This window comes from Python bivittatus, unplaced genomic scaffold (genome assembly GCF_059951505.1).
Source record: "Python bivittatus isolate LINGU-HERP-01145 unplaced genomic scaffold, Pbiv_v1 ctg000020_np1212, whole genome shotgun sequence".
NCBI classification, from domain to species: Eukaryota; Metazoa; Chordata; class Lepidosauria; order Squamata; family Pythonidae; genus Python; species Python bivittatus.
The window spans coordinates 38,879,275-38,904,919 of NW_028277030.1; the positions used below are offsets into that span (position 1 = coordinate 38,879,275).

The 25,645-nt window shown below is 40.1% G+C and overlaps 1 protein-coding gene across 1 annotated transcript in view; it reads right to left on the minus strand.

Annotated features, from left to right (window-relative positions):
- The window catches only part of EYS (EGF-like photoreceptor maintenance factor), a 507,483-nt gene continuing 481,838 nt past the window's right edge, over positions 1-25,645 (minus strand). Inside the window, 6 exon segments of the mRNA XM_088150272.1 lie at positions 1-1,193; positions 4,300-4,461; positions 13,329-13,501; positions 16,075-16,249; positions 21,359-21,503; positions 22,897-23,063. Of these exon segments, the coding sequence (XP_088006398.1) occupies positions 1-1,193; positions 4,300-4,461; positions 13,329-13,501; positions 16,075-16,249; positions 21,359-21,503; positions 22,897-23,063 (2,015 nt within the window).

Genomic DNA, 25,645 nt, shown 5'->3' on the forward strand with positions numbered 1-25,645 from the left:
TTACTCCTTATCTCCACTATATACATTATATCCTTGTCCCTTAATTAGATTTATTTTTGTTGAATCCTGAAAAAGGGCAACATCCTTCATTTTACCAATTAATTCTTGCTTAAATAGCCCTGAGGTGACAGTACTTACTCTCCTATCAAGTCCAAACCCTCCAAAATAGCAAATGCCTCCATAATTTAGAACAGTGTACTTTCTTTGTGGATCCAGGTCTTCAAAAAGAACAAGTTCCTCATCAAGATATACTTTAATGAGAGTCTTGTTTTGCACAATGGCAACAAAATGCCATTTTTTGCAGCATAGTGGCTTTCTTTGGTGAATAAGAGGGACACCAATCCTTTCTCCTAGGTTAACTACAACTTTCAGCATGCCATTCTCAAGCCCTACTGCAAGGAAATCATTATCTTCATCCTCAGCCTTTCCTAACCAAACAAATAAACCATCCATTTGAGTGGTGGTAACATTTAAAGATACCCTAGTAAATCTGAGATCTCTTTTTTCATAATCAGGATCTGTGTACTTGATGTATGAATTGCCTATAAACTTTGCAATAAAAAAGGAGAGCTGTTTTTCGCACCATTGACCTGTCCATCCAAGTTTACATGCACACGTATATGAAAATAAAACAGGGTTAGGTATACAAACACTTCCATGTAGACACTTGTTATGTGAACAATAAGTAGATTGCTCACATGTCTTCCCCATCCATTGCTTAGGACACAAGCAAGAAAAACCAGACTCTACAACTTTACATTTCCCCTTATTTTTACATACTCTATATCCACAGGGAGTTCCATCACAGTCACCTACATTGGAACCACCTTTAGCTCCTTTTTCTGTCAGTTTTAATTCTTTGCTATTGACAAGGATCTCTCGAATGCAGCCAGTAAAGCCAGTGGGCTCATTCTTAATTGCCCTGGGATTAACCCAATTTAAGGAAGGTAATCCTCCTACATAGAAATCCGTTTGTGTATCTAAGGAAGTCATGCTATTGGTAGCTTTTTGAGTTATATTGATTCCATTGAGGTCCAAGTAGCCTTCATTACCAACTCTTCCTGCTTTAATTAAAAGCCACGTCTTATTTGTGCTGTGTACAGGTTGAAATGTCTGTAAAATTACTGTTCTGTCCCCAAGGTTGTAGCGTAGTTGTATATATCCGTTTACCAAGGTGATACTTAGGAAGTCACCTAAAGAGAAGATATAATGTATTAGTATCTGTGAGCAAGTAAAAGATTAACCAAGCATTAAGTTAGCTTTCAGCAGCCTGGTATCTTCCATATGTGTCAACATTACAACATCCAGAATTCCAAACTAGCATTGGATATCACGATTCCATTACTTAGCAATCTGAAGATACTCAGATGAACCTCATGGTGCTTGTTTGTTAAGGTTTACATAACTAGCAAAAGAAATGAAGGGTTGCGTTGCTAAGATTTACATAACGGCAGCTGAAGAAAGGGGTTGGGGTTTTTGTGTTTTTTTACATAATATGCTTTGCAAGCTAAGCAATAGCAACCCCTTTTATTTTGGCTGCTACTAACAATACTCCTGGGCCTTTCATCATTCTAAATATGTTTGCTTTGGCAGGCTCCTTGGAAGGCAAACATGACAGATGGCAAACTCTATTTTTCTTCTCTCTAAATTCCTCAGGGTTCAGTGATTCTGATAGGTAAAATGGATGTTATAAATAAATTACGGTTCTCCACTGATGAAGACATTGGAGCTGGAGGGGAAGAGTCTGTGGTTGAAACTGATGTTTGTGACACCGGGTAAATTTATTTCTGGGCCTTTTTCTTCTATCCTGTTACACGTACTCTTTTCTTAAATACAGTTCAAAGTAACCCTCTATGGATTTGAATAGAAATCACTTTCAAGTAATCGTACTTAAGGTTGCATTTTTGAGTACAGAGTGCACTTAACTTATTGATTTTTCCAAAGAAAAAATTAGGAGCCCTTTTCTTCTTTTTCTAGATGGTGTCCTGGGTTTGGGTTTGGGCTTGGGTTTGATGAGGGCTGGGGATATTGTATTTTGCCCCAACCCTTTCACTGCCACTTTTCATCTAGTTCCAGACTTAGCCTTGTCAGTCATGTTTGTAGCCCTGAGAGCAGCAAGTAAAATACATATTTTAAGGAAAAGTAAAGAAAATCCCTCTTCTTTCGGTACTGGAGTACTCCTTTGCAATGCTGTGAATAGATCCCACTTGACCTGCTATAAGATGAAGAACTCAGAATGGTGTAAAAAAAAAAAAGTGAAAAGCTCACTAAGAGATGTAATTGTGCATGCTTCTTGCTGCTGGGTTTGATGCGGGTGCATGCCTGTGTGTTGAGAATGGATCAGGGTAGGGTGAGGAGTAGCCAATTAAAAAAATTAAATACATTTCCCAACCTGTGAACTTGGATGGAAAAATATTCTTACCGCCCCTTTTCGGAGCTGGAATTGTTCTTTAAAAGAACACATTCCCTTTTCTTTGGATTTGAAATTGCACATCCTATTTTTAGTCTTAAAATAATATTCCAAGCTAAGGAATCAGTGGCATACCTTCATTAAAGCATGGATCCAACTGGAAAAAATAAGGTGACGTGTTTTGATGCTACAATCAAACTTTTCTTTGGAATGGTCACCCTTTGTTCAGTCCTTTTACCGGTGATCTGTGCAAAGGCATCGTTTAATAGATCATCCAGCATTTTCCTTGTGCTACCTTCACTACATCACTAGAAATCTAGTTGCTTTTCTTAAGGTTCATAGAACACAGATGCCCAGCACCTGTGACTCATTTGGAGAGGCATAGTTTAAACCTAGGTACTGACATAGCACAGGCTTTGACCTATTGCATTCCTGTTTGAAGGGGCCAAGAAAGAAAGAGCTTCCATTTTGTTCTTTAAAAACTATATTTCTAATGCACAAACATTGAGAGAGGGGTAGTAAGTGGAATAAAATGTGATAGCAAGACATCCTTTACTTTATTGGCATAATCTTTCTAAAGGGCAGAAGAATGAGAGAATCTACCTTGAACGTAGGCTCAGAAAAGTTTAGAAAGTAAAAGTCAACTTGCAGTCCTTTTACAGGCTTCTTCACAGACCAGTTCCATCATGGGCATAATTCTTTCGATTCTTCTTCAGCAGGGCTCCTCAACCTTGGCAACTTTAAGACGGGTGGACTTCAACTCCCAGAATTCCCCAGCCAGCCTTGCTGGCTGGGGAATTCTGGGAGTTGAAGTCCACCCGTCTTAAAGTTGCCAAGGTTGAGGAACCCTGTTTTTCAGTTCATGCCAATGTAGCAGCGTAGAGCCTTGAAAGAAGTCTATGGGAAAGGGCACCTGACTGAACAAAGCCCCTGTTCCCCATCTTTTTACCCAGACAAATCTTTATGCTTTTAAAATCTTCTTTTCTATTGTCCTTGGTTTTCCTTTCAGAGTTCAGAAGCAAAGAGAATACATTCCATGATCTTATCTTTAAACCTCCACTATTTATACTGGTAAAAAACCACAAGCAAATATTACTTTTATTTCAGAAGCATAGAAGCGTTTGCACAAATTAAAAACCAATACAGCAAGTGCACAGTAGAAAAATGGCAATAGGGGCTGAGATGAAAAGTATGGCAAAAATGGCAATGGAATTGAATTTGAGAAGCCATTTCAGTGTTGAGAACAAATAACTGGCTGCATCAGAGAACAAATAACTGTCTGGTTTCTTTCATCCTTCCAGGACTGAGGCATGAGTGAAGCTTGATGGGGTTGTAGGCCAAAGGGGACAGCGGCTTTGCTCGTTGCCCCACCGGCCACTTGAGTTGGCCTGGAAAGCTGGAATAGGCCTGCAAACTGGAGGTTCTCCTTCCCTGCTGTATCCTTTTGAAACAGTATCAGGAAGTATTTCAAGCGGAAGTTTCTGAAATGAACAGAGATTATGGGAGCAGATAAAAGGCCCAGAAAATATGGCAATGTCACACCCTTTGGATGGGACAGAGTGACATCAACTGCCCAGAAATAGGATTCTTTCTGAAATATGGAAAATTATTATGCGTGCTTCTCTGAGCTACTGACTATGTTGGGAGCTGCCTGTCTGGAAGCACCCTTGGTCTGCTGCTTCCAGACCCTCCTAATACTGCCTTAACTATAATGGTCACAGATGACTTGAGTGCAGTTTTTAGTGTACCACGGGCAAATTAGTCATATACGATGATGATGATGATGATGATTTCATCTCATGCAAAACCATGAAACACTCTAATCAAATTAGGTATTATTTCATGTGACCATTTTTTCATATCACATGATAGCATAATGAAAGCCTGACCTGATCGTGGGCTCAGGTGCTGAGCAGTGTAAAACAAGATGCCATTTCCTGAAAACGTCTGGAATTGCAACTGGATATGAACCTCGTGTCGAATGTTGAAGGGCTCAAATGACATCCAGGAAGATTTGCTATTACTGAATGATGCATCGCTTATGGTTAAGGCTACAAAACATAACAGGAAAGAGACTTCATCTTTGCTAATAACAGAATGTTTTAAGATTTGTTTAGCCCTTATCTAAATATGCATACATTAATCCCAACCTAAATTCCTCTTCACTAATTTGCCCTTAAACTAATTTACTGCATTTCATATTAAATTTAGAAACAAGAAATCGGGTACTTGGTAAGCAGGGCTACCTAGTTTTATGCAACATCTAATGGGCCTGAACAGAGATGCAGTCAAGTCTCAGATTATGTGTCTTAAGGAAAGCTTCTACAGTATTCAGAGAAAAGTTCTAGAAGAGAGAAAACAGAGGTACAGAACATATTCTCATGGCAATCTGGGGTAGTACAGCTAGGCTGGAATCTTCTGCAAATTTTCTGAACCACACTGATTATGCATGGACTGATGACATCATATTGAATTGCATCATCCTACTGCATTGGTTTATTCACTGAGGTTAGATGAATAAGTGATCCTCCGATCTGCAAACTCTGCTTGAAAATAGGATCCAAAACACTAGTAACCGTATTGCTTAAGAAAAAGGTGTTATCTTTATGAAATACATGTTTTTCCCTCCTGTTTCACCAATTAAAGAGAGCATTTCCCAGCAGAATGCTCCAAGGCCGTGTGCAAGATTGCCAAGATCCTTTATCAAAGGATCCACACAATTGTGCTGCTCGTGGACTGGGTCACAAAGCATGCCGTACTTAGAAAATACAGTAAGAAGTTTCATGTATTGGGGTAGGTCTGGAAAGTGCTTCTTTATCCCTTTATAGAATAACAAGTGTGTTCAGAAACAAAAACTCTGATACCAGCATGCTCCTAAACGTTAGGACTTTAAGGTATATATCCCAGTTGACCAATTAGAATCACAGGACTTTGTTGACTTTGCAAGAACTGTTGCTACAACGTGTTTCTCTTTCTTTCCCTCTCGCACTCATTATTCTCTGCCAGGTGCCTTACAAATGCACCCCAGGCCACCAATCCCAGTTTGTCTTCTAGGTTGATCTGTTGCCATGGATGCTTCTCTCTCTAGATAATAATTTGCACTGCTGCTTTGTACAACCGGAACCCTCCCATTTCATTACAGGAGAGTCTCCTTAACATTTGATCTCAGGAATACCCATGAATCTTGAAGAGAACAGCAGTGGCAACGTTGCACATGGCATGTGCTTACTGCTCCCCGGAGTTTTAAAACAGAAAAAAAAAAAAATCTCTGTGTAAAAAAGGATAGTTGCTTAACCTCCCATTAAAGTGCTATAATTGAGGGTGAGGTGTTGCTCAGCAGGCTCCAGAGGATGTTCTGAGCCAGGGAAATGTGTGGGTTAAACATGAATTGAATTTAAAAGCCTCTTGGCTACTTTATTGATTTATTTTTTTTAACTTAGGAAATCTGCTAATGGATTTCTTGTGTTATGCGTAATCTAGTTTCAGCAAGAATTGGATACAATATATATTTAAAGTAATGTAAAAGAGCTTTTAGTAATAGTATCATAACTGAATTAGGCTGCATGGCTTGAGAGACTGGGAACTTGGATATGTGGATCAGTATAATTCCACTATAAATGTATTGTCATTTTTTATTGTTCTACAACAGCTTAATTCCCTGATCTTAATTCCTTTCTTTTTTTAATAGTTCTACTGCTATGATACCATGGTCTGTGAATTGCAGCAATGAAGCACGTATTACAACCCTTCCACATTTGCTGATTTTTCTAAGATGGTTTATATGCTATTGCTTGGATTAGGAGTAAACTATTATATAACTCTATAGTGTTAAGATTTTTCTATAAATTTCCATATGTAATGTTCTTAACATTATATGGGAATATCAACAGCGGCTTTTATAGTTTATTCCTAAATTTTATAGTTGACTCCTAATTTCCCTCCTGTCTCAAAAACTGGGTATATTATTCTGCAAAGAACTTTTTCTCATTATTATTATTTTAATGATAGCATGAGGCAGGATCAGCACTATGACCATTACTACCAAGATTCTACTAGTAAAGGTTTTCAGGAAAAAGCTAATGTAATTTGAGCCATATTTATACACAATGCTACATAGAATAAATCAGAGAACTGATGGGATGTGCATACAGGTAGTTCTTGAGTTACGACCATTTGCAACTGTTCAAAGTTACGGCAGGACTGAATAAGTGGTACATAGGCCTGGTCCCCAAAGTTATGGTTGTTGCAACACCCCTGCAGTCACATGATCCAAATTTGGGTGCTTGGCAGCCTGCTTGCACTTAAGACTGCAGGGGTGCTTCAACTCCCCCCACCTCTGCCCTTTTGGCTGCCCTGCACAGTGGCACTCCTCAGCAGCAGCAGTGGTGCTGGGGCTGAAGTAGAGGCCTGGGGCCTTCGGCAGTCTCAGCCGACCATCACTGCCCCCAGGTCTCTATTCAGCCCCAGTGCTGCTGCCGAGGAGTGCCACCTCAAGCCCTGCAGCACAGTGAGCCACCCCAGTACCATAGTGCAAAGCCCCATCTGCCCCTGCTGCCATGCGCTTGCTGGACCTGCCACCCTGATCTTGCTGGCCCTACCACTCTGCCAGCCCTGGCACCCCCAGCTGACCTTCACCATCTTCCTCCTGCTGCTGACGAGGTGTGCCCAGCCTGGCCCTAAGTGAGGCAACTGCTGGCTGCATCAGGCTTTCTTCCCAAGGCCACTTGTGCTGTTCTCCAAATAGGGTGCAGCGTTCTCATGATGCTTCTTTGGAAGACTTCTGAGGCCTTCTAAGATCTCATGAAAAGGCTGTGCCTGTTGTTCTCCAAACTTTGCAAGCCATTCTTGCAAGGCTTCAGAAGGCCTCAGAAGCTTTCTGAAGTCTTTCAAAAGCATTGTGAGAATGGCCCACACGATTTAGAGAATGGCGTGCACTATTTGAAGAATGGCACAGGTGGCCTTGGGAAGAAGGCCTGGCATGGCCAGCAGCTGCTTCACATAGGGCCAGGCCAGGCATGCCTCATTAGCAGCGGGAGGAAGTCAGCAAAGGTCAGGTGGTAGTGGAAGGGCTGGCAAGGTAAGCGGAGCACAGCGTGGCAAGACTGACAGGGCTGGCAGGATCAGTGGAGCACAGGCTGGCAGGGCCAGCAGAATGGTAGGGCAAGCAAAGCACAGGGTGGCAAGGCCGCCAGAGGCAGTGGAGCCAAAAGGGCAGAGAGAGAGGAAGATGAGCAGGTGGGGGGAGTTGAAGACGAGGCAGTCCCTTACCTCACTGAGGTTCAGGGCTGGAAGGGACCAAGCCGGAAGTGGCTTGGACCAGCGGGATTCAGTTAACAACAGCAATGGGGAGTGCCAGGACTGCCATCTCTAAGCAATGTGGTTATGTGACATTGTGCTTTATGACTGCATTGCTTAATTCTGGTCCTAATTACCATCGTAACTAACTATATAGCTATATTTCATTACCATTGTTTTGCATATTTTTAATAAATAATATCAAATATGATTATTTATTTTATCTGAAACAGTAAAAATATCATATATTTTAGCAATCACCATTGGTATAGGATCCACAGGTAAAACTTTTATTGATTTGATTTGATTTGATTTTAGTGCTGCCCAACTCCAAACTGACTCTGGGTGGCTCAATGACAATGTAGTTCAATATAATCTAAATTCTTTAAATAAGAGCAAATTCCCATGGGGCAGAAATACTGTACTTCAAACTTATGTTCCCACTTTCACACACGCACACACATACACACACACAAATTAATAAAGTAACAACCGTGCATGAATTCTTTCAGTTGTAGAAATATTAGATCAGCAAAATAGAACTCAGTTTTAAGAGTTCCAGATGTTTTTTTTTTTTTAAAGTGGTGAATGTTTTGCCAACAGAAAACAGCAGCATAAGGCTTAGTACATCATGGCTTGGGAATAACACAATATTATCATGGATGAGACAGGATAACATTGGAGTTCCCAGCCATGAGAGTGGCACTGCAGATAGTGAAGAAAGGCTCTAGGTCCTGCGGATGGGCTTCTCATGAGGCAGAAATACACAAACTAGGTCCCCTCTCAACCTTCGATCCAAATGAAGCATCGTTTTTAATGTAATCACATGTAAATATAAGCCATGGTAGTTTTTATCCTGCTCCATCCATGTCTCACCTACTTTTTGGAATATATTGTTACCCTAGCATGCCAGTCACTGAGGGTACCAGCATGCTGATTAGATAGACCTCTTATATTACCATTTCTCCCATTATCTATACGGCGTGAGGCATGATAAGCAGTAATTTCCTCACCTTCACTATTTATAAGCACAGAGACAGTAAACCGAAAGTTCAATCAATGCTTTTAGGGAGACAAATTGCTGTTCTATGCTGCCATCGACAGAATATCCTTCATCGTAGTACTCCAATATGTGTTCTGAAAGCAGCCATTTTTCTACGTGCAAAATTATCCAATACCCTTTCTTAACACAAATTTAGTATTTTAAATTCCCATACGCTATACTTGTCGCCCAGTTGCATTTCTATTTCCCAAACTGATGCAGTCGACATTTATTTTGTTTAAACAACCTGACTGTGCTTTATTTATGGCCTTCAATGGCAGTAAAACAGGCTTTATGGTAAATTAGCTCAGTGTTGCAACTTCTTGGAAATTTCCTGGATTATAATGCCAGCCTTATAATGCTTGCCTGTGATTATAGTTCTCTAAGTTTCAATCTGAGCTGCAGAAAGCTGATTCCCCGGCTCCTCTCCCTCTCTTTTCATTTATCAGACCTGATCATGGACAAGAGGGTTTGCTCAAGAGGGCTTTCTTTCCTTACATCCCTTAAGTGCAGTTACATCAAGCATAATCAATCCTGGGAAATGTGCCAGTCCTGGGATGCCTTAGTCAGGTGACCTGCTAAGGTCCTGGACATGTGGGAAGCCACCCGTTCCACATTAAGAATTTCTCATCAGACCTTTTCTTGCTACTGCTGCCATCATTAAGACTGGTAATAGTGGCAGCGGAAGAAGCGGTAGGCATCTATAGAAAGTTAATATAGGTAGTTCTTGGGTTATGACCATTCATTCAGCAACCATTTGAAGTTACGGCAGTGCTAAAAAAATGAACTTACAACTGGTCCTTGCACTTAGAACCATCACAACATCCCCACAGTCATGTGATCAAAATTTGGGTGCTTGGCAACTGGCCCACTTTATAACTGTCACAGCATCCCGCAGTCACATTCTCCTGCCCTGTGTGAACTGCTTCCACTTCAACTCCCCCCACCTGCCTATCTCCCACCCCATCTCTGCCCTTTTGACCACCCTGCAAAGTGTGGCCAAGATGAAGATGCTGCTGTATTCTGCCACCTTTGCCTCCCCACTGCTGCCACCACCAACCCCAGGGGAATTTCCTCCCTGTCCTCCTCCTTGGCGCCATCATCTTCCTCCTCCTCCTCTTCTTCCTTGACATTGCTTTGCATCCCCTCCACTGGGCTCGCTGATGCTGGCTGCCTCAAGCCTCACAGCACAGGGGCTTTGTTGGCACTGGGCTCAGAGGCTGTGGCGAGGGGTGGAGTGGCAGCAAGAAGCAGTCATGTGATGTTTTGCTTAACGACCACTTCACTTTGCAATGGAAATTCTGGTCCCAATTAGGGTTATAACCCAAGGACTACTTGTAATGTCACTGGGATAAAAACAAGCTCTCTTCTATTTTTTAAATAATATTTTAGCTTATTGATCCTCATTTTGAATCAACTAGAGACAAGAGACTTCATTACTAAAAGGTAAGGAAAAATGCAGGAGGCTACAAAAAATGATAGTGGCCAAAATCTAATTTATGATTGCTAAGAAATAGAATGTACAAATACTTTATGGTTTGAAAACTGTATAACACAACTTGCATCAGAATTGAAGATACAGAGAAATGTGGGAGGAAAAGGTCATCTTAACTCACCAGCAATCCTTTCAAAGTAAGAATTCAAGAGCATATTCTCCTGAACATCTATGGTTTGCTTCTGGTCTAATGTAAAACTGCAAGAGGACACAAATGAGGACGACTATAAACAGAGATGAGTATAGGAAGCTTCTGAATCAGAATGGCAAGAACTGATGGTGCTTCCAAGAAGCACTGGAATTGCACTGTCCTGCCTGGCCCTGTAGAAACTGCCATTTCCAAATCCCCCAGCAGTCTGGAAATGTGAAAGAAGATAGAATGCCGGCTTCAAAAACAAAATAAATAATGCTTGACTAACCGAGTAAGAAAGATGAGGTCTAACAACCTGTGGATGAACTGTTCATTCTTTCTATATAAAACAAATGAGCAAATTAGTCATAATTAGCAAATGTTTCTCTTCTTTTGTGCTAAGAGAAAAGCATAATCTTTAAAGCACTAAGGAAGAATTTGATTGCTATTCAGATTGCAATAATCTTAAAAAGGAGAGGACAAGAGTGATAATGTTAGTATCAGCACTCTTTGATCTTATGTCTGTTCAAAGTTCAAATATCTTATACCAGCATTTGTTTCTGCCAGTAAATTAGCCCAGACTATGGCTAATATTGTCATGTAATTTGCTGCTTAATCTAAAACTTCTTTTTACATGCTACCAGATAGGCTACCTTGGATCCAGAGATTTCACTTTTCCAATGGAACAAGCATTTCAGTGATGAAGAGCTAACAGAATAAGAAAATATTTGATCCAAGTGACTATTCTTAATTTTAAAAGTATTGTCCATTCCCCATCTATATCATCAAGGCCAGCAGCTGTTTTATAAACACATGCTTTGAGTGAAGTATATATCGATCATGATTTATCCATAAAATGTACAGTGGACTTCTGGGGGAGCAATAGCAGATTGAAGACGGCTCCGTTTTTGCAGAGCTGACAGCCATGGCGAACAAGAGGAGCCAGCAAAGGAGCCAGCTCTTTGGAACCATCTCTGGACAAAAGAGGTGACTGGATCACCCATAAGTACTCCTTACAGAGGCTCCCTGTGAAGAGATAGCAAATTAGCGATCTCCAGAGTGCTCTGGGAGTCACGAGAAACATCAAGCCCAAGCTGTGGTTTGGAGTCTTTTGAAGGACACTAGATTCACATATACTGTACTTACTAACATAATGAAGGAATATTATTTTACTATAGAAGAATTTAAGTTGGCTTGGGAACAATGTGTTCAGGACCTATTTTTAAAATTTTCTGATACTTTCAAAGTGGAGCCAACAGAGGTTATGGAAGAAGAAAATATTCTATTGGATAAAATAAAGGTTGAGGATGATTTGAATAGGGAACTTAAAATGGATTTTAAAAAATTACCAGACTATAAAAGAGATATGGAAGACATGGAAAAAAAATGTTGTGGATTTGAAAAGGGACTTAAAAATGCTCAACTATAAGAGTGACATGGAGAAAGAAGCTGCATTAGACTTACAAATTATGCTGGTTGATGTCTTAACAATTAAAAGGGACATTCAAATCATAAATCAGAAGAATGACTGAGAATTATCTTATTTTGGATCCACTGAAGGGAAGTATTAAATTTCTAAAGTTGTTCCTGAAAATAGAGAGGGAGAAAATAAGAGATCATCATGTGGGACTTTATTTGAAGAAGCGACTGAAGATCAAGCCTCTTAAAAAGAAGAAAAAGGAGTTCAAAGTGGACTTCAGGGTTAAATTGTGTAAGTGGTGATTTTGGGTTGTTATTATTGGAATCTTTTTTTTTTTGACCAGGACTAAGACGAGGATTTAAAGATTTTTTCATATGGGGATAAACTTTCTATGTCCTATTTGTTACAGAAAATTATAGATTAGAATGTAAAAGGCACCTACTTGATTTAGTTTAAGATATATATGTTATTACTATTGGTATTTTTTATGCCTGTGGGGATAAACCTTTTATGTTTTACTTATTAGAGAAAGTTGTAAGTCAAAATGTATAATGGATATGTTTGTCTAAGGTTAGTACTCTTAATGCTTTTGCTGAGTAAGATTGATGATTTTTTAAAAAATAATTTGGCTGTTGTTAAGGGATGAGAAATGGGAAGAAGAGTTTTTTTTTCTGTAATACCAGAGATGGTGTTATTGCAAATATTTATACTTGTTTGGAGGGAGGGGGGAGTCACTTTTTATATGTCTTTCTTTTTCTTTTTCTTTTTCTTTTTCTCTTTCTTTTTTCCTCTCTCTCTCTCTTTGGTTTGTATATCTTTATTAGTTCTGTATTAGCTTTTATCTATGTAAAACTTTAATAAAAATATTATTTATCGATGATTTGTATGCTCATTTTTATTCATTTGTTTTTGGCTTGTGCTATTGTTTCTAATTGTTGTGAGCCACCCAGAGTCCCTGAGGAGAGAACAGCAGCTATACAAACTGAGTAAATTTAAAAAAAAAATAAAAGATCCTGAACTTGTTGGATGACTATTTATTTATTTAAAAGATTTGTAGAGATTTGCATATGTACTTCAATCTTGTGTGTTTAAAGTTGAGATCATAAGAACCCAGACTAATGTGACTGTGGCAAAGCTACTATTGCAAAAGGGGATTTTTCCCATTGGGGCTTATCTCCCTGCAGGGCTCCCTCTGGTGGTTTTTCTTCAGATATGCAGGGTGAGGGCTGTAGAGTGATAAGTGGAGAGTTTAGAGAGGATTCAGCAACCACCCCATCTTGCTCTCATTTTGTACTTAAATAAAAACCCCTCTTGCTTTAGAGATCCTCTTTAAGAGATGGCTGTAGTGCCGCGTGTTTAGTTTGGATTTAATAGCCTGCCTGGTGTTAGGCTGCAGTAAAGCAGAACTCTTCTGCCTTTTAATAATAAAAAGTCGTTGGTGCCTTCTATTGAAAAACCCTGATTTCAATTTGCATTTCACACACAAGCACAGGGTGGCACCATGTGACACAGTCTTCATGGAGGTTTTGACCATACCTTGTTCACAGTGTGCTCCAGTGGTTCCCAGTGAGCAGTGGCAGGTATATGCGTCAGGCAGAGGGACGCAGGTGGAACCTCGCTTGCACCTATGCGGTGGGTTGTGCTCAGGATCACACGCTGAAACGATCTCCATGCAGAAAGCCCCTTTCCAACCGGAAGAGCAATGACAGCTAGGAAGTGCAGAAGAGGAAAGCAGAGGAGACATCAGCAGATGACTTAAAGTTATGTTCTGGGTCATTGTGGAAGACAGCCCCTCAGGGGATTTTGGAGCAGAGAAACAACGATGTCTCACTTTCAACATTTTGAGGCAGGATATACAGAACAGTTATGCTATAAAACTTGATGTAGGCTGAATGCAGATTTCTAAACAAAGAAAATCCCAGCCACGCACCAAAAACACCCTTAACCAGCTCATATCTGTGACAGCCCCACTCATTCTGAGTTATTGCCAATGCACTGCAGCCTTTGCCATCCCCAACACCATTTACCAAAAGAAAGGTCGATGTAGCCTTCAGCCACCAAAAGGTTGCCCTTCTGTGTCCCAGGTTTTTTTTCCCCTGGTTATAGAAATGGCATAATAGGGTGTCCCTTAATATTCATACCAGGCTAGAAAGTGGGAGACCAAGAGTTCTAGTCCCACCTTAGGCACGAAGCCAGCTAGGTGACCTTGGGCCAGTCCCTCTCTCCCAGCCCTGGGAAGCGGGCAATGGCAAAACACTTCTGAAATCTTGACAAGAAAACTGCAGGGACTAGTCCAGGCAATTGCCAGGAGTCAACACTGACTCGAAGGCGTGCACCCCCCCCCTTGAAGAGTCACTTTACATATTTGTACAGAAACTGGTTGTGCAGATAGATTACATTCAGCATTCGGCAAGCACTCTGCCTGGTCATGTACGAGCAGTGATCAAAATGTAGCAATAGATGTCAGTTCAGTTCAGCAACAACAGGCCTTTACAATCTAACCTAGAATGCTATTTCAGTTTTATCATAACATTTTCTCTTCAGACATAGACTAAGGCTGTCAAGATTGATAGAATGAAGCATTTGGTCTCTTATAGCAATGCATTTGTTTTCATCAATTCTAAGAAATCACCAATTGCCCTAATCCTGTTAATAAGACTTACACCTTGCGGGTTACATACACTAGGAGTGTTCTATACCAAGAGTGTCTGCTATGATAAATAGATTATTGAGAAATTCAAAGACTTCTTACAACATACTTGGAATTTTAACCTACTGTATGTAAAGAACAGAGGTTTACGCAAGTGATGAGCAGAATACGTTTATCTGAAAAATAGGTCAAAGAAAACTCTGTAAAATGCCACACTACTTAAATTAGCAATATTGTCTCCATAGCAACAGTTTGTCCTTTTAAATTAACTGCTCATAACTTTCAGGATGGTGTCCTAAGGCACACATTCTCCAGGATAATTATTTTTTTCTAAGATCCCAAACACTTTCTGAAAACTGTCGGAGCAAAGGGAGCTCATAATAGAAAAGGTGGGGGGGGACAGGAAGTGTCTCATGTACTCTCAGAATGGTGAAAGATGGCACTGATAGGAAGCAATTCTTAACAGGGATCATGGGCTACCTTTGATAAGCTGGTTTTCCTCAGTTTTAGTGGCAATCTACAGTAGCTACAACTAGGCAATAGGGGGAAAGCATGAACAGATAATACCTCCTTCTGCCTTTGCAGGAGCAGCTTGTCACTGCAAGCTAAGCAAGACCCCCAAAGCTACATCTCCAAATTTATATGGCTGGCTACAGATGTTGACACAAAGTCCAGCACATGGGAGTGGGACACCAGTCTGGGAAGTCTGACGGAATAGAAGATCCTCTTTTACCCACATTTGAATCCAGGCCCTGGGAGGAGGGCCCCAACGCCTATTCAGTGCTGGTTAATCTCCAAAAAATCAAACAGGACTGCACCTACTTAATACTTGGATGGGAGACCACTAGAAAACCCCAGACTTGGGAGTAAGAAAAACATCTTGAAAAAAGGCAAAGGCAAATGCCTTCCATGTTGCTGCTAAGAAAATTACTTAGCAAATGTGTTTATCTAAGTAAGTTCAACCTGAAGAAACATTTCATCTTTACTGGAAGGGAAATCATACAACGCTACTTAATGCATAGCGAGGAGCCAGCACCCTTCTTGGTGTTTGGTTCAGCTGCAGGCAAAAACAAGCTTGAACACTGCACTGATTTGAGGCCCAGTGAGAGTCGATCCTGAACTGTGATTTTTAATCTGATGGAAGGGGAGATACATGGGAAGTAATTGAACAATTGTATTTAATTGATGCAATTGAATTTACATTACATGTAAATTAAATTTAGTCCTTGTCCTAGTCCTGTCCCCTTTTTGGAGGGCACTCCCCAGCATGCCAGAGAAGAATGGAGAAAAACAGACGTAGCCCTCAACCTACAAGTGATTTCTAGCCTTGGGGTAGATGTTACTGAACAAAGCAGACTTCAGTGCTCCATTTGCTACCCCAGTATGACATTCACTCCAGTCAGTTCCTGAAATGGCCATAGATGATCATAGGAGTGGGGGAGAAGGTATGCGCGTAAGGGCTACTACATGGAAAGGAGAACCACACGTGCATCTTGCAAGGTGATTCTAAAGAAGATCACACGCCTGCTCTTAATCAAATATATGAGCTCCTATAGAACCATATGACACCCTGCACAGTCTCAATGCATTCCCATGCAGTGGTTCATTAAAACACTATTATGCTTTACTTACTACAGCGCAGAGCCACTCTCCATGCACGTCCCTCCATTTCTGCATGTTATCAGTTGGCACGGAGACACCTGACACTGTCCTACATTGCGACCAGTGTTAGGATGGCCTTCTGGAATTCCTGGTGCTTTAAACTCCTGATCCTTCCCAGCAAGGACTTGGAGGTCAAAAATGCAACCTGGAAGGAAGGAAGAAAGATTACCCACTTCTTTGCTTTAAGCAATAAAAGCATATATGAACATTTATCACTGTGGCTAGGTCACGTTCAACAGTACTTTGTCACACGGTGATCTAGAGTTTACTTGGTTTCTTACAAGTTATAAACATTCATCTGTTCACAAGCAGGTGTTTTGTGTTCCAACAACGCTTAATTTTAAAGTACATTGCTGCAAAAGTGGCAATCCTTATCCTGCCTGCCCTCAGTTCTTTTTAATCCCTAGGCAAGTGTGTATTTTAATGGGAAAAGGTCATAATTTAAACAAACACATCCTTTAGAATGCTGGAAAATGGGGACTCTGTTCTTGGTGATCAGCAGTTGTATTCAAACCACCTTTTAAGAAACCTTATCTTCAATCTGGCACAACTTAGAAAATGAGTAATGACATTTCTTAGGTGCATCACTGAAGGGTTTTTTTGGTTTTTTTAAAGAAAGCACAGGGAAAGTAGGATGCTCAGGACAAGAAAAAGAGGTTTCTGCTTTAGTGTTTAGAGGTTTCTTTTAGTGTTGTCTTATGAGACACTAAAAGAAAATCCAAAGCTTCAAAGAATTACAGTAGGAATATGGAATGTAAGATGACCAGCAGCAAGATGGATGGACTCAGTTAAAGTAGCGATGAATGCACTGTTGGAAGAACTGAAGGAACAGGTTAGGGACAGATCACCATGGAGAAATTCTATCTATGTGACTGTCATCATCAAAAGACATTAGAAAGAAACAGGACAGTGGCTTTGGGTTTTGGAGCCTGCCTGTTCTAGGACTATGCCATCTCTGGTGCTGGATGGGGTTGTACTGCCCCAGACAGACCTGATGCACAATCTGGAGGTCCACTTGGACTCATGACTCCTGCTCAAAGAGTAGGTGGCAGTTGTGGCTAGGAGGGCCTTTGCACAGCTTCATGTTGTGAGCCAGTTGCATCCATTACTAGATCAGGGGGACTCTGCTCACAGTCACTCATGCCCTAGTCACCTCCAGATTGGTCTCCTACAATGTGCTCTGCATGGGGCTGCCCTTGAAGAGTATCCAGAAGCTTCAACTGGTGCAGAATGCAGTGGCGCAGGCAGTTATGTGTGCTTCCAGAGCAGTACATGTTACACCTCTGTTCCGCGAGCTGCATTGCTTGCCAGTTTGCTTCCAGGTCCAATTCAAGGTGCTGGTTTTGAGTTTCAAAGCCTTTCGTGGCATAGAACTGGGTTATCTAAGGGACTGCCTCATTACATCTGCCCATCCCATTAGATCTGGCAGAGGAGGCATGCTCCAGGTCCCATCTGCTAGGGACTTACACTTGGTGGGTCCCAGGAGGCAGGTCTTCTCTGCAGTGGTGCCCACCTTATCGAACATTCTTCCCCCCAAAGAAAGGTTAGCTTCATCCCTGTTAATGTTCTGGGAGTCCCTCAAAACCTGACTATGTCTTCAGGCCTGGAGGTCCCAGGGAACCAGTGACATTCTAAGATGGCTCCATCATTGTGGTTAATATTCACTCTCTCCTGTGCCTTGTGGTTTTTCTATTTTAATAATTACTGTTTTAGATTTTTAATAATGATGGTTTTATATACATTTGTTTTACTTAATTGTTGTATGCTTCCCAGAGTCACTTATTGTGAGATGGGTGGCCATATAAATTTGATAAATAAAATAAAATAAAATAAATACATTTTTTGAAGCTGCTGGTTGTGCTGCATGTATGTAAATGTTGATGCTTTTAACTCTGCAAATATAAATTCAGTTTAACTGTGCACGTGTCTATATTCACACATATAGAACAAACAAAGACATACACATCCAACAATACATATGTCCAGTAAGACTTGCCCAGGAAGGAAAGAAATTTGTAACCATCAAGGAAGAGATATTAAGTCACCGTTTTCAATTTCTGAGCAAACTACTTCTGAACTTAACATAAACAAACAGGAAAGAAATATAAGGCTGCAATTCTATATCCTCTTCCTTGAGAGTAAAGCTGCTTGAACTTCAAGAGATTTCATATGAATGGGGTTGGGCTGTTGGCCTTGACTATTCTCTATGTGTGGAATACTTTTTTGTTTATATTTATGTGCTACATTGTTTGTGTAGCTCCTGGGGAGCCTTGTTTTTTCACACAGTAGCTACTCCTAGCACTGAAGAAGCAGATTCCCCAGGGAATCTCCGAAGCAGGCCCCCTTCAGCTTCCAAATAATTCTCTCCAATTCACTATAAACAAGCCTGCTGTCAACTCTTCAGCCAGCAGGAGGGCTCTGTAAAGGTTTTGCCCTTCCCTGCACAAATCCAATACAAAAAATAAACCTCTGATTATGAAGAGACAGGAACAGGTTCCCTTTACTTCTTACATTCAGAGCCCATAAGCCATGCAGGTGTGCAGACAGCATTACACAGGTACACAGTCACATGAATCACTTTAAGGAACAGTAGCTGTTGAGCTCAATTTGAATGAATCCCTCAGTCCTAACAGGCTGTCTCAGAGATCCTAGTAGTCTCCCTCTCTCTCACCGAAAAGCCAGGAAGGGGCCATTCAGTTCAAAAGCGCAGGACCTCAGCCCTTCTTCGCCCACTTTATAAGCTCTCTCTGCCTTGCAAAAGACTTGCGGGGCAGTTTCTCATTTTCTTCCTCTTGGCTGTTCCATCCTTCTTGAACTTCCTCCTGGCTTGATCAGCCACTGCCCCCTCCCAGAAAACACATACTAAGTGCAACTCTTCTTCTCAGCCTTTGCCTTCTCCTTGCTGACACCTAGTAGGCACTCTGTACCTTGAAATGCCCTGCTCCTCACACTCCACATTAGCCTCATGCCTTCTCCTCTTCCCTTAGTAGTCTTTTGGTCTCTCCCTTACTTTAAATCTTGCCCTTATACTCAAGCAATCTGACTCTCCTACTTGACTTGTCTGGCTTTCTTTCATCTTTTTAGGCTGCTCATTTCTTTTTCTTTCTCCTTTTCTTAACCGTTGCTTCCAGCAGACTTCTGCTTCTCTCCTTCCTCCCCTTGTGTATGTGTCTCTATCAGCCTTTGTAACCTTTGGAGTTCTTGGTGCTCTCTGAGCTTGGTTGTTTGCTTGCAGACATTTCATTATCCAGCTAGGTAACATCAGTACAAGTGTAATGAAATGTCTGTAAGCAAACAACCAAACTCAGAGAATACCAAGAACTCCACACTTCAACCCTGAGCTTCAGATAATCTCTTTGATTTATAACTTTTTCCAAACTATAAATTTTGTTCCTCATCTCTTTGGGGACAACTTTCTCACCCATTCCAGGGGTTCCCAATTCTGATTTCCTCACAAGCTCTGCTCAGTCTTCTGCTCAGTGCTATTTTATCTATGCAACAATAGCCTCAGAATATATGATCTGAGCACTCAATTCTTAGCAGCCTGTACAATATGGGCAAATATGGTGCCATCCCACATAGCCTGTCATGTAGCTGGAAGCAAAGAGACACTTTGTTACAATATGGTGATCACCTAGGTTTTTGAAGCTCAGAACTGGTAGCCCTATTCTACCCCCAACAACTGAATTCAGGATGGCCCTAAATATAAGCAGTGGGGGTGGGGGACAGGAAATCACATGAAATGAGAATATTCCTCAGAGATCTCTACATCATCTTAAGCTATGTTTTTGCCTTAAGAGACAGTTGTTTGACACTGCATCTAAGAACCTCCTTTATTCATATGAATACAGCCTGTTTTCATAGAAGTCTTTGTGGGGTTACTTCATTATTTGGGCTTCAGAAGATAGGTGTTCATGCAGGGTTGGCCCAATACATTTTTTTTTGCTTGAGGTGGAATAGCAGATGGGATTACTTACTCTCAAGTCAAGGTGCAAGCAACTCGATGCTTCATCCTTGTTAGTAAAATATAAAATAATAACAAATGGTATATCCCCATTCAGGAATCCCAAAATCTGCAATCTGAGGAATCTTCTTATTTGTTTAAAAGTATATCTTGACCATGAGCATGAAACTGAGCAAACTCAGGGAGGCAGTGAAGGACAGGAAGGCCTGGCGCAATATGGTTCATGGGGTCACGAAGAGTCGGACACGACTTAACAACTAAACAACAATATCTTGACCAATAAACCAGGACAGATCCTTTTTCACAGTGGCACCAAAGCTTTTGAATCCTTTCTCAGAGAAAAACAGTCTGTTCCCCCCCATTTTTTTTCAGTTCATTATTTTAGTTTATTTTATTATTTTATTCCAGAGGGCATTTATTTGGGGCCCTCAGAGCTGTTTTGAGATGTATGCTTCCTACAATAGGGCTATTCAGTCATATTTACAGATCTTTTTATTGTTTCAGGTATCTGTGTCACACGTTCCTTTAATATCCAAGGGTGGATTACCCAGACTCATCAAACATACACTGCACACACAGAGGCTTTTCTCCCCCCTTTTGTATTGGGGTTCCTTTACTTATCAAATCAATATGCACAGTACCAAAAGTGTCCTTTTCTCTACCCAGGTGTCCCACTAATACAGTTTTCATCTGACCTATATTTCTATCACGCAACTTATTATTATCCTACTCTCCCCTTAGGATATCTATTACTATTACCAGTCCCAGGTACTAATGCTCCTGGCATTTCCACAGATCTTGACTGCTACTCTGTCCCTTGCTTCCATCTGCTTCTCCTCTACACACCCAGCATACCAAAACACCCACTACTACCACACCCAGCCGTTCCAAACACAGGGCTTTTTATACAATCTCTCCCCCATTTAGACACTGAGGTATTTCAGAATTAAAGTGTTACTTCCACTGTAGTGGATTCCACTCTGGTTTCCAAATGTTCTGGCTCCCCTATTACACTATGCGGACTAAAGAACTAAAGGGGCAGGCACGCAATTCCAGCTGCCTACACCCTTTTCCAACCCTTCTTTCCACTATGTGATAGTGTTTTTCTTTTTTCATTGATTGACCGCTGTGATAAATTTTGGCATGTTGTTTCAGACCTAGCTAATGTCCATATAAAGCTCAAAGCTTGCCTACAGCCTTGTGTTTACTAGAAAACCAACTTCTTCCATTAAAAAGCATTAATACAGATACAATGACTTGATACACAAAGACAATAACAGTGTTACTTACCTTGAAAACCATTTTTAAAACTGGATCCATTTGGTAAGAATTCTGGAATATATTCAATGTAACCTCCTACGTAAAACTGACTAAAAACAGTGAGTCCAGTCAACTTTCCTGGTGATATAATTGTTTTGTTTTTTTGATCATCCACCTTTCAAAGAAAGAAAAATATGCTATTCATAACCAACTGAATATATTATTTCTCATCACAATGCTAAAAAATAGAAGCATGCATATAAATTAACAGGGGGAGGAAATTCCTTTGCTCTGCAACTCATTTGAAAATAATTGGAAGATTTTTAATTTCCTGGATTGCGATTAAAAGGGCAGATGTTCAGACTTTTTGCTTGTATTTGTATATTTTTTCAGAAACATCTTCATGCATTATTTCTCAGTGTTTCCTAAAATTTCAGGAGCAATTTATAAGTGGGATGGAGGTTAGGGTGATAGCAAGTGGAAAGTGAAAAATGGAATATGTTTTTGAAAGAGGGGCTTCTATACAGTTTGTGTGCAAATTTTTGCACAGAGTTTTTCATAGGTTCTGATTATTGGTTTCATACATCACACTAACCCATGATTCCATAGTTTATTGAAAAACGCAATGCAGTATATAAGATACTATGTCAAAACCAAGCAAACCTCATTATGATTCAGTGTAATGTGTAAACCAGTTAAGTGAATATACATTAGTTTAGCTCTTAGAACTTGGCACATGCTATGCATTTCTGTTTATACCTTAGTGAAGCTAATTTATTTACTTTTATTATGCACTTTTCACCATTCTTCAAAGGAGTTCAGGATGGAATGTATAGATCTTTATTTATTTATTACATTTATATCCCACCTTTCATACAGGAGCTCAAACTGGTAGTATATAGTACTCTCTCCTCTGACTTTTTTCCCCCCACAACAATAGCTCTGTGAGGTAAGTTGGGCTAAAAGAGAGTTTCTGTGGATGACTGCAGATGAGAATCTGGGACTTCCTGGTGCAAATCTAACCCTTAACCACTACACTATACTGGCTCTCAGATAGATTAAAAGCATGTCAATGTCAGATTAAAGTTAGATTTTTCTTCTTCCCATTTTATCCTGACAGCAGCATTGTGGGGCAGCTTGAAAGTATCATTGGCTAGAATCATGCCATGAATGTCATGACCAAAGCCACAATTTTGGTTCTCACTACTATAAGAACTACAATAAGTGGTGAAGAACATCTGTAGATGAGAAGGACATGAGTTAAGATTTGGATGGCATGGATATTTATGGTATGACAAAGTGAAAGTTAAGAATCACTTCATCAGATGTACTATATTGAGAGTGTGTAAACTTTTAGAAACTAGAGTAAGAGGTGAATATATTTTACATTTATACCTGTACCAAGGAAAATTGGAAGCTACTCTTTCTTTTCTATGCCCTTTTTCCCCTCTCTTTTTTTCTCCTTTTAAATTTTTTTTCTGTATTTTTAACTTTTTGCAAAAATTAATAAAAATTTTTTTTTAAAAAAAGAACATCTGTAGATGGAGCTTTTCTAAAGGAAGTCTTACCTTCATCCAGCCATTTCTAAGAAATCTGCCAAGACTGACTGTGTGAATGTGACGTGTCAGGTCAAGTGGTTCACTAATAATAGTTGCAATTCCGGATCCCAAGTTGTAACTGTATACCATGCTACCATTTCGCAGACCTAGCACTAGGAAATCATCACCATTAAGACCTGGAATGATAATAATCATGTAACTGTCAAGGAATCTATTACAGAGACTTTACCTCAGATTACTGTGATGAAGGTAGTTTGACAGAATTACCTTATTCTGGGTAATTTGTTTGCATTGCATGAAAGCGGGTCTTTGTGTCACAGTTCCTGTCCTTTGGAACGTCATATCCCCTGAGCCTGCTGGTCTTCCAAAAAGCTTTAAAGACCTGGATGGGTTCCCAGGCATGTGGATCAGGAAGTTAGTTGGAGCCCATGGGGTGTTTTTAGTTTATTAGATTTGTTTTTACCTCAGTGGGCATTATTGGTTTTATATTTTGGTTGTTATTTTGTATGGTGTTTTTATTTGTTGTTAGCTGCCCAGAGCCCCTATAGCAAGAGAGGTGGCCATATACATCTAATTAAATATATTAAAAATAAATAAAATTTCAAGAGTATTTCTTTTTGGCTTTCCCATTTCCCTCACTATACCATCTATACCAGTGTTTCTCAACCTTGGCAACTTTAAGATGTGTGGACCTCAACTCCCAGAATTCCCTAGCCAGCTTTGCTGGGTAAGGAATTCTGGGAGTTGAAGTCCACACATCTTAAAGTTGCCAAGGTTGAGAAACACTGATCTATATGGTACCTTAATTACTGAAAAACCCAAGAATTTGCATTATCTTTTGGGAAGATTTTGTTTCCAGAAAATGTCAATGTCAATGTAGTGGAGCTTATCTTTTATCAGAAAACAGTCTTTGAAATGGAAACTTCTAAACTGGCAAAGGTAAATTTGAGAAGGAAAACTCATTTACATTATAAAAATGAGAAGAGACCAAATTCCTCACAATATTGTCCAATCTTTAAAAAATAATCTTAAGTTTCAGGGGTACTAAAAACAGTAATCAGTAATATCCAGAGGAAGATTAAAATTTACAACTGTATCTGCCAATTTTATCCATTTGTTCATTTAGGAAAACAATTTCTTGTTTTCAAGGCTGTTTTAAACACTAACTTGACAGGTGTTTCTATACAATATTCTGGGCAAGGCATGTCCATTTTCAAAACAGGGTCCTGGAAGTTTGCTTCCAGTTCGTATGAGAATTAGAGAATTTTACCATTCTAAGCAAAACTGTATGACTTAGGCCATGTTAAATATTACATTACTTTTAAATAAATTGTTTATCAGGTTATAAATAACTCAGCCTCATAATGAAAATTTATCTTCCTAAACTTTTCTTATTTCAGCTGATGTTCTGATGCCACCTGGTGGCTATGTTTCTAAAGAAAGCTTTTTCTGTATTTCTCATAATCAGGCAAGCATCCAAAACTAGAATCTTTTATCTTTTGCATAATACCCACAAAATTCCTTTCTCATGATGATACCAGAAGTGCAAATTAATTCTAAGCCCAAACGTTTGCCTATCATGTGCACTGTAGAATTCTGGGCGAGTTCCTGGCTCTTCAGAATGACTGTGGCCACCATGGGGGTGCAGCTGCTTTTGAATTGCCTTCCTGCAGCTGGAAGGCTTGCTGTTAACATCTCGCTCAACCCTATTCTCCACTCAGCTATTTGTTAGGCCGAAGACCGAGTGATACTCCAGGTTGCCTTTCTCCTTGCAGAAATTGCCATACCTACACTCACTAAATAGTTGCTTGGTAGCTTGGATATAACATCGTTTTCAGTGAGGAAAATGGCAGCGTTGTCTCTGTCCTACAGTGTACGTTCTATACTGCAGAAAATTTAGCATAATTATGGAACCTCTATGGCAATATCTTAACCTCTTTAACTGTATTAATTGTAGCAGTAGAAAAAATAATAATAATTTCCCCTCGTTCTTTTCATGTTCTTCTTTTACTTTATGATCAGATTCCTAGACCCACAAACTATTTTACAAATACTTCTCAAAGCCACGGGCTGCTGTTTTAACTTTAGGAGCCAGAACTTCCTCTTAAAGCCAATGTTAGGGATGATTCTCACAATCATAAAACAATAATGAGCAGCACGTTCCTTCAGGACTGACTAACTGCAGGCAATGCAGTGTGTGACTCAGCTGAGACTTTGTATGACTTGAGGCAGGTAACTGATCCCCCCCCCTTTTTTTAAAAACAGTGATAAAAACAAACTGGTAGAATCACACGTAGTATTCTAATTGTGGAGCACCATGACTTGAGTACTCTTCCAGTCAGAAACAGACAGGAGCAGAAGTAGGAAAGAGAAGCTCTCACTGCTCTGCCTTGATCTTTTGGGTAATAAAAATTAATCCCACCCATAGTAAAGAAAGCTAAAAGATAAAGTCTCCTTCAAATTGAGCTCAGTTTCTGATGACTTTATGAATACATCCATGTAGATTTGTTGACAAGAGAATGAAAGTGGGTTTCTACTGCCTTCTTCTGGATTTTTTTTTTTTTTTAATTTCCCAGTCTAGTTTACAGCCCTGGTTGCCTGCTATCAGTGCTAAACAGGTCCAAACCCTTCTTAGTGTTTGAAGATCAGCTAAGCTCAGCTAGATGTTGCCACACAACTGGGCATTGTAAGTAAAGAGAATGCATTTGAAAGTAAACAGTGGAATAAATCTGAACCAGGTCTAGATTTACTCAGCTAT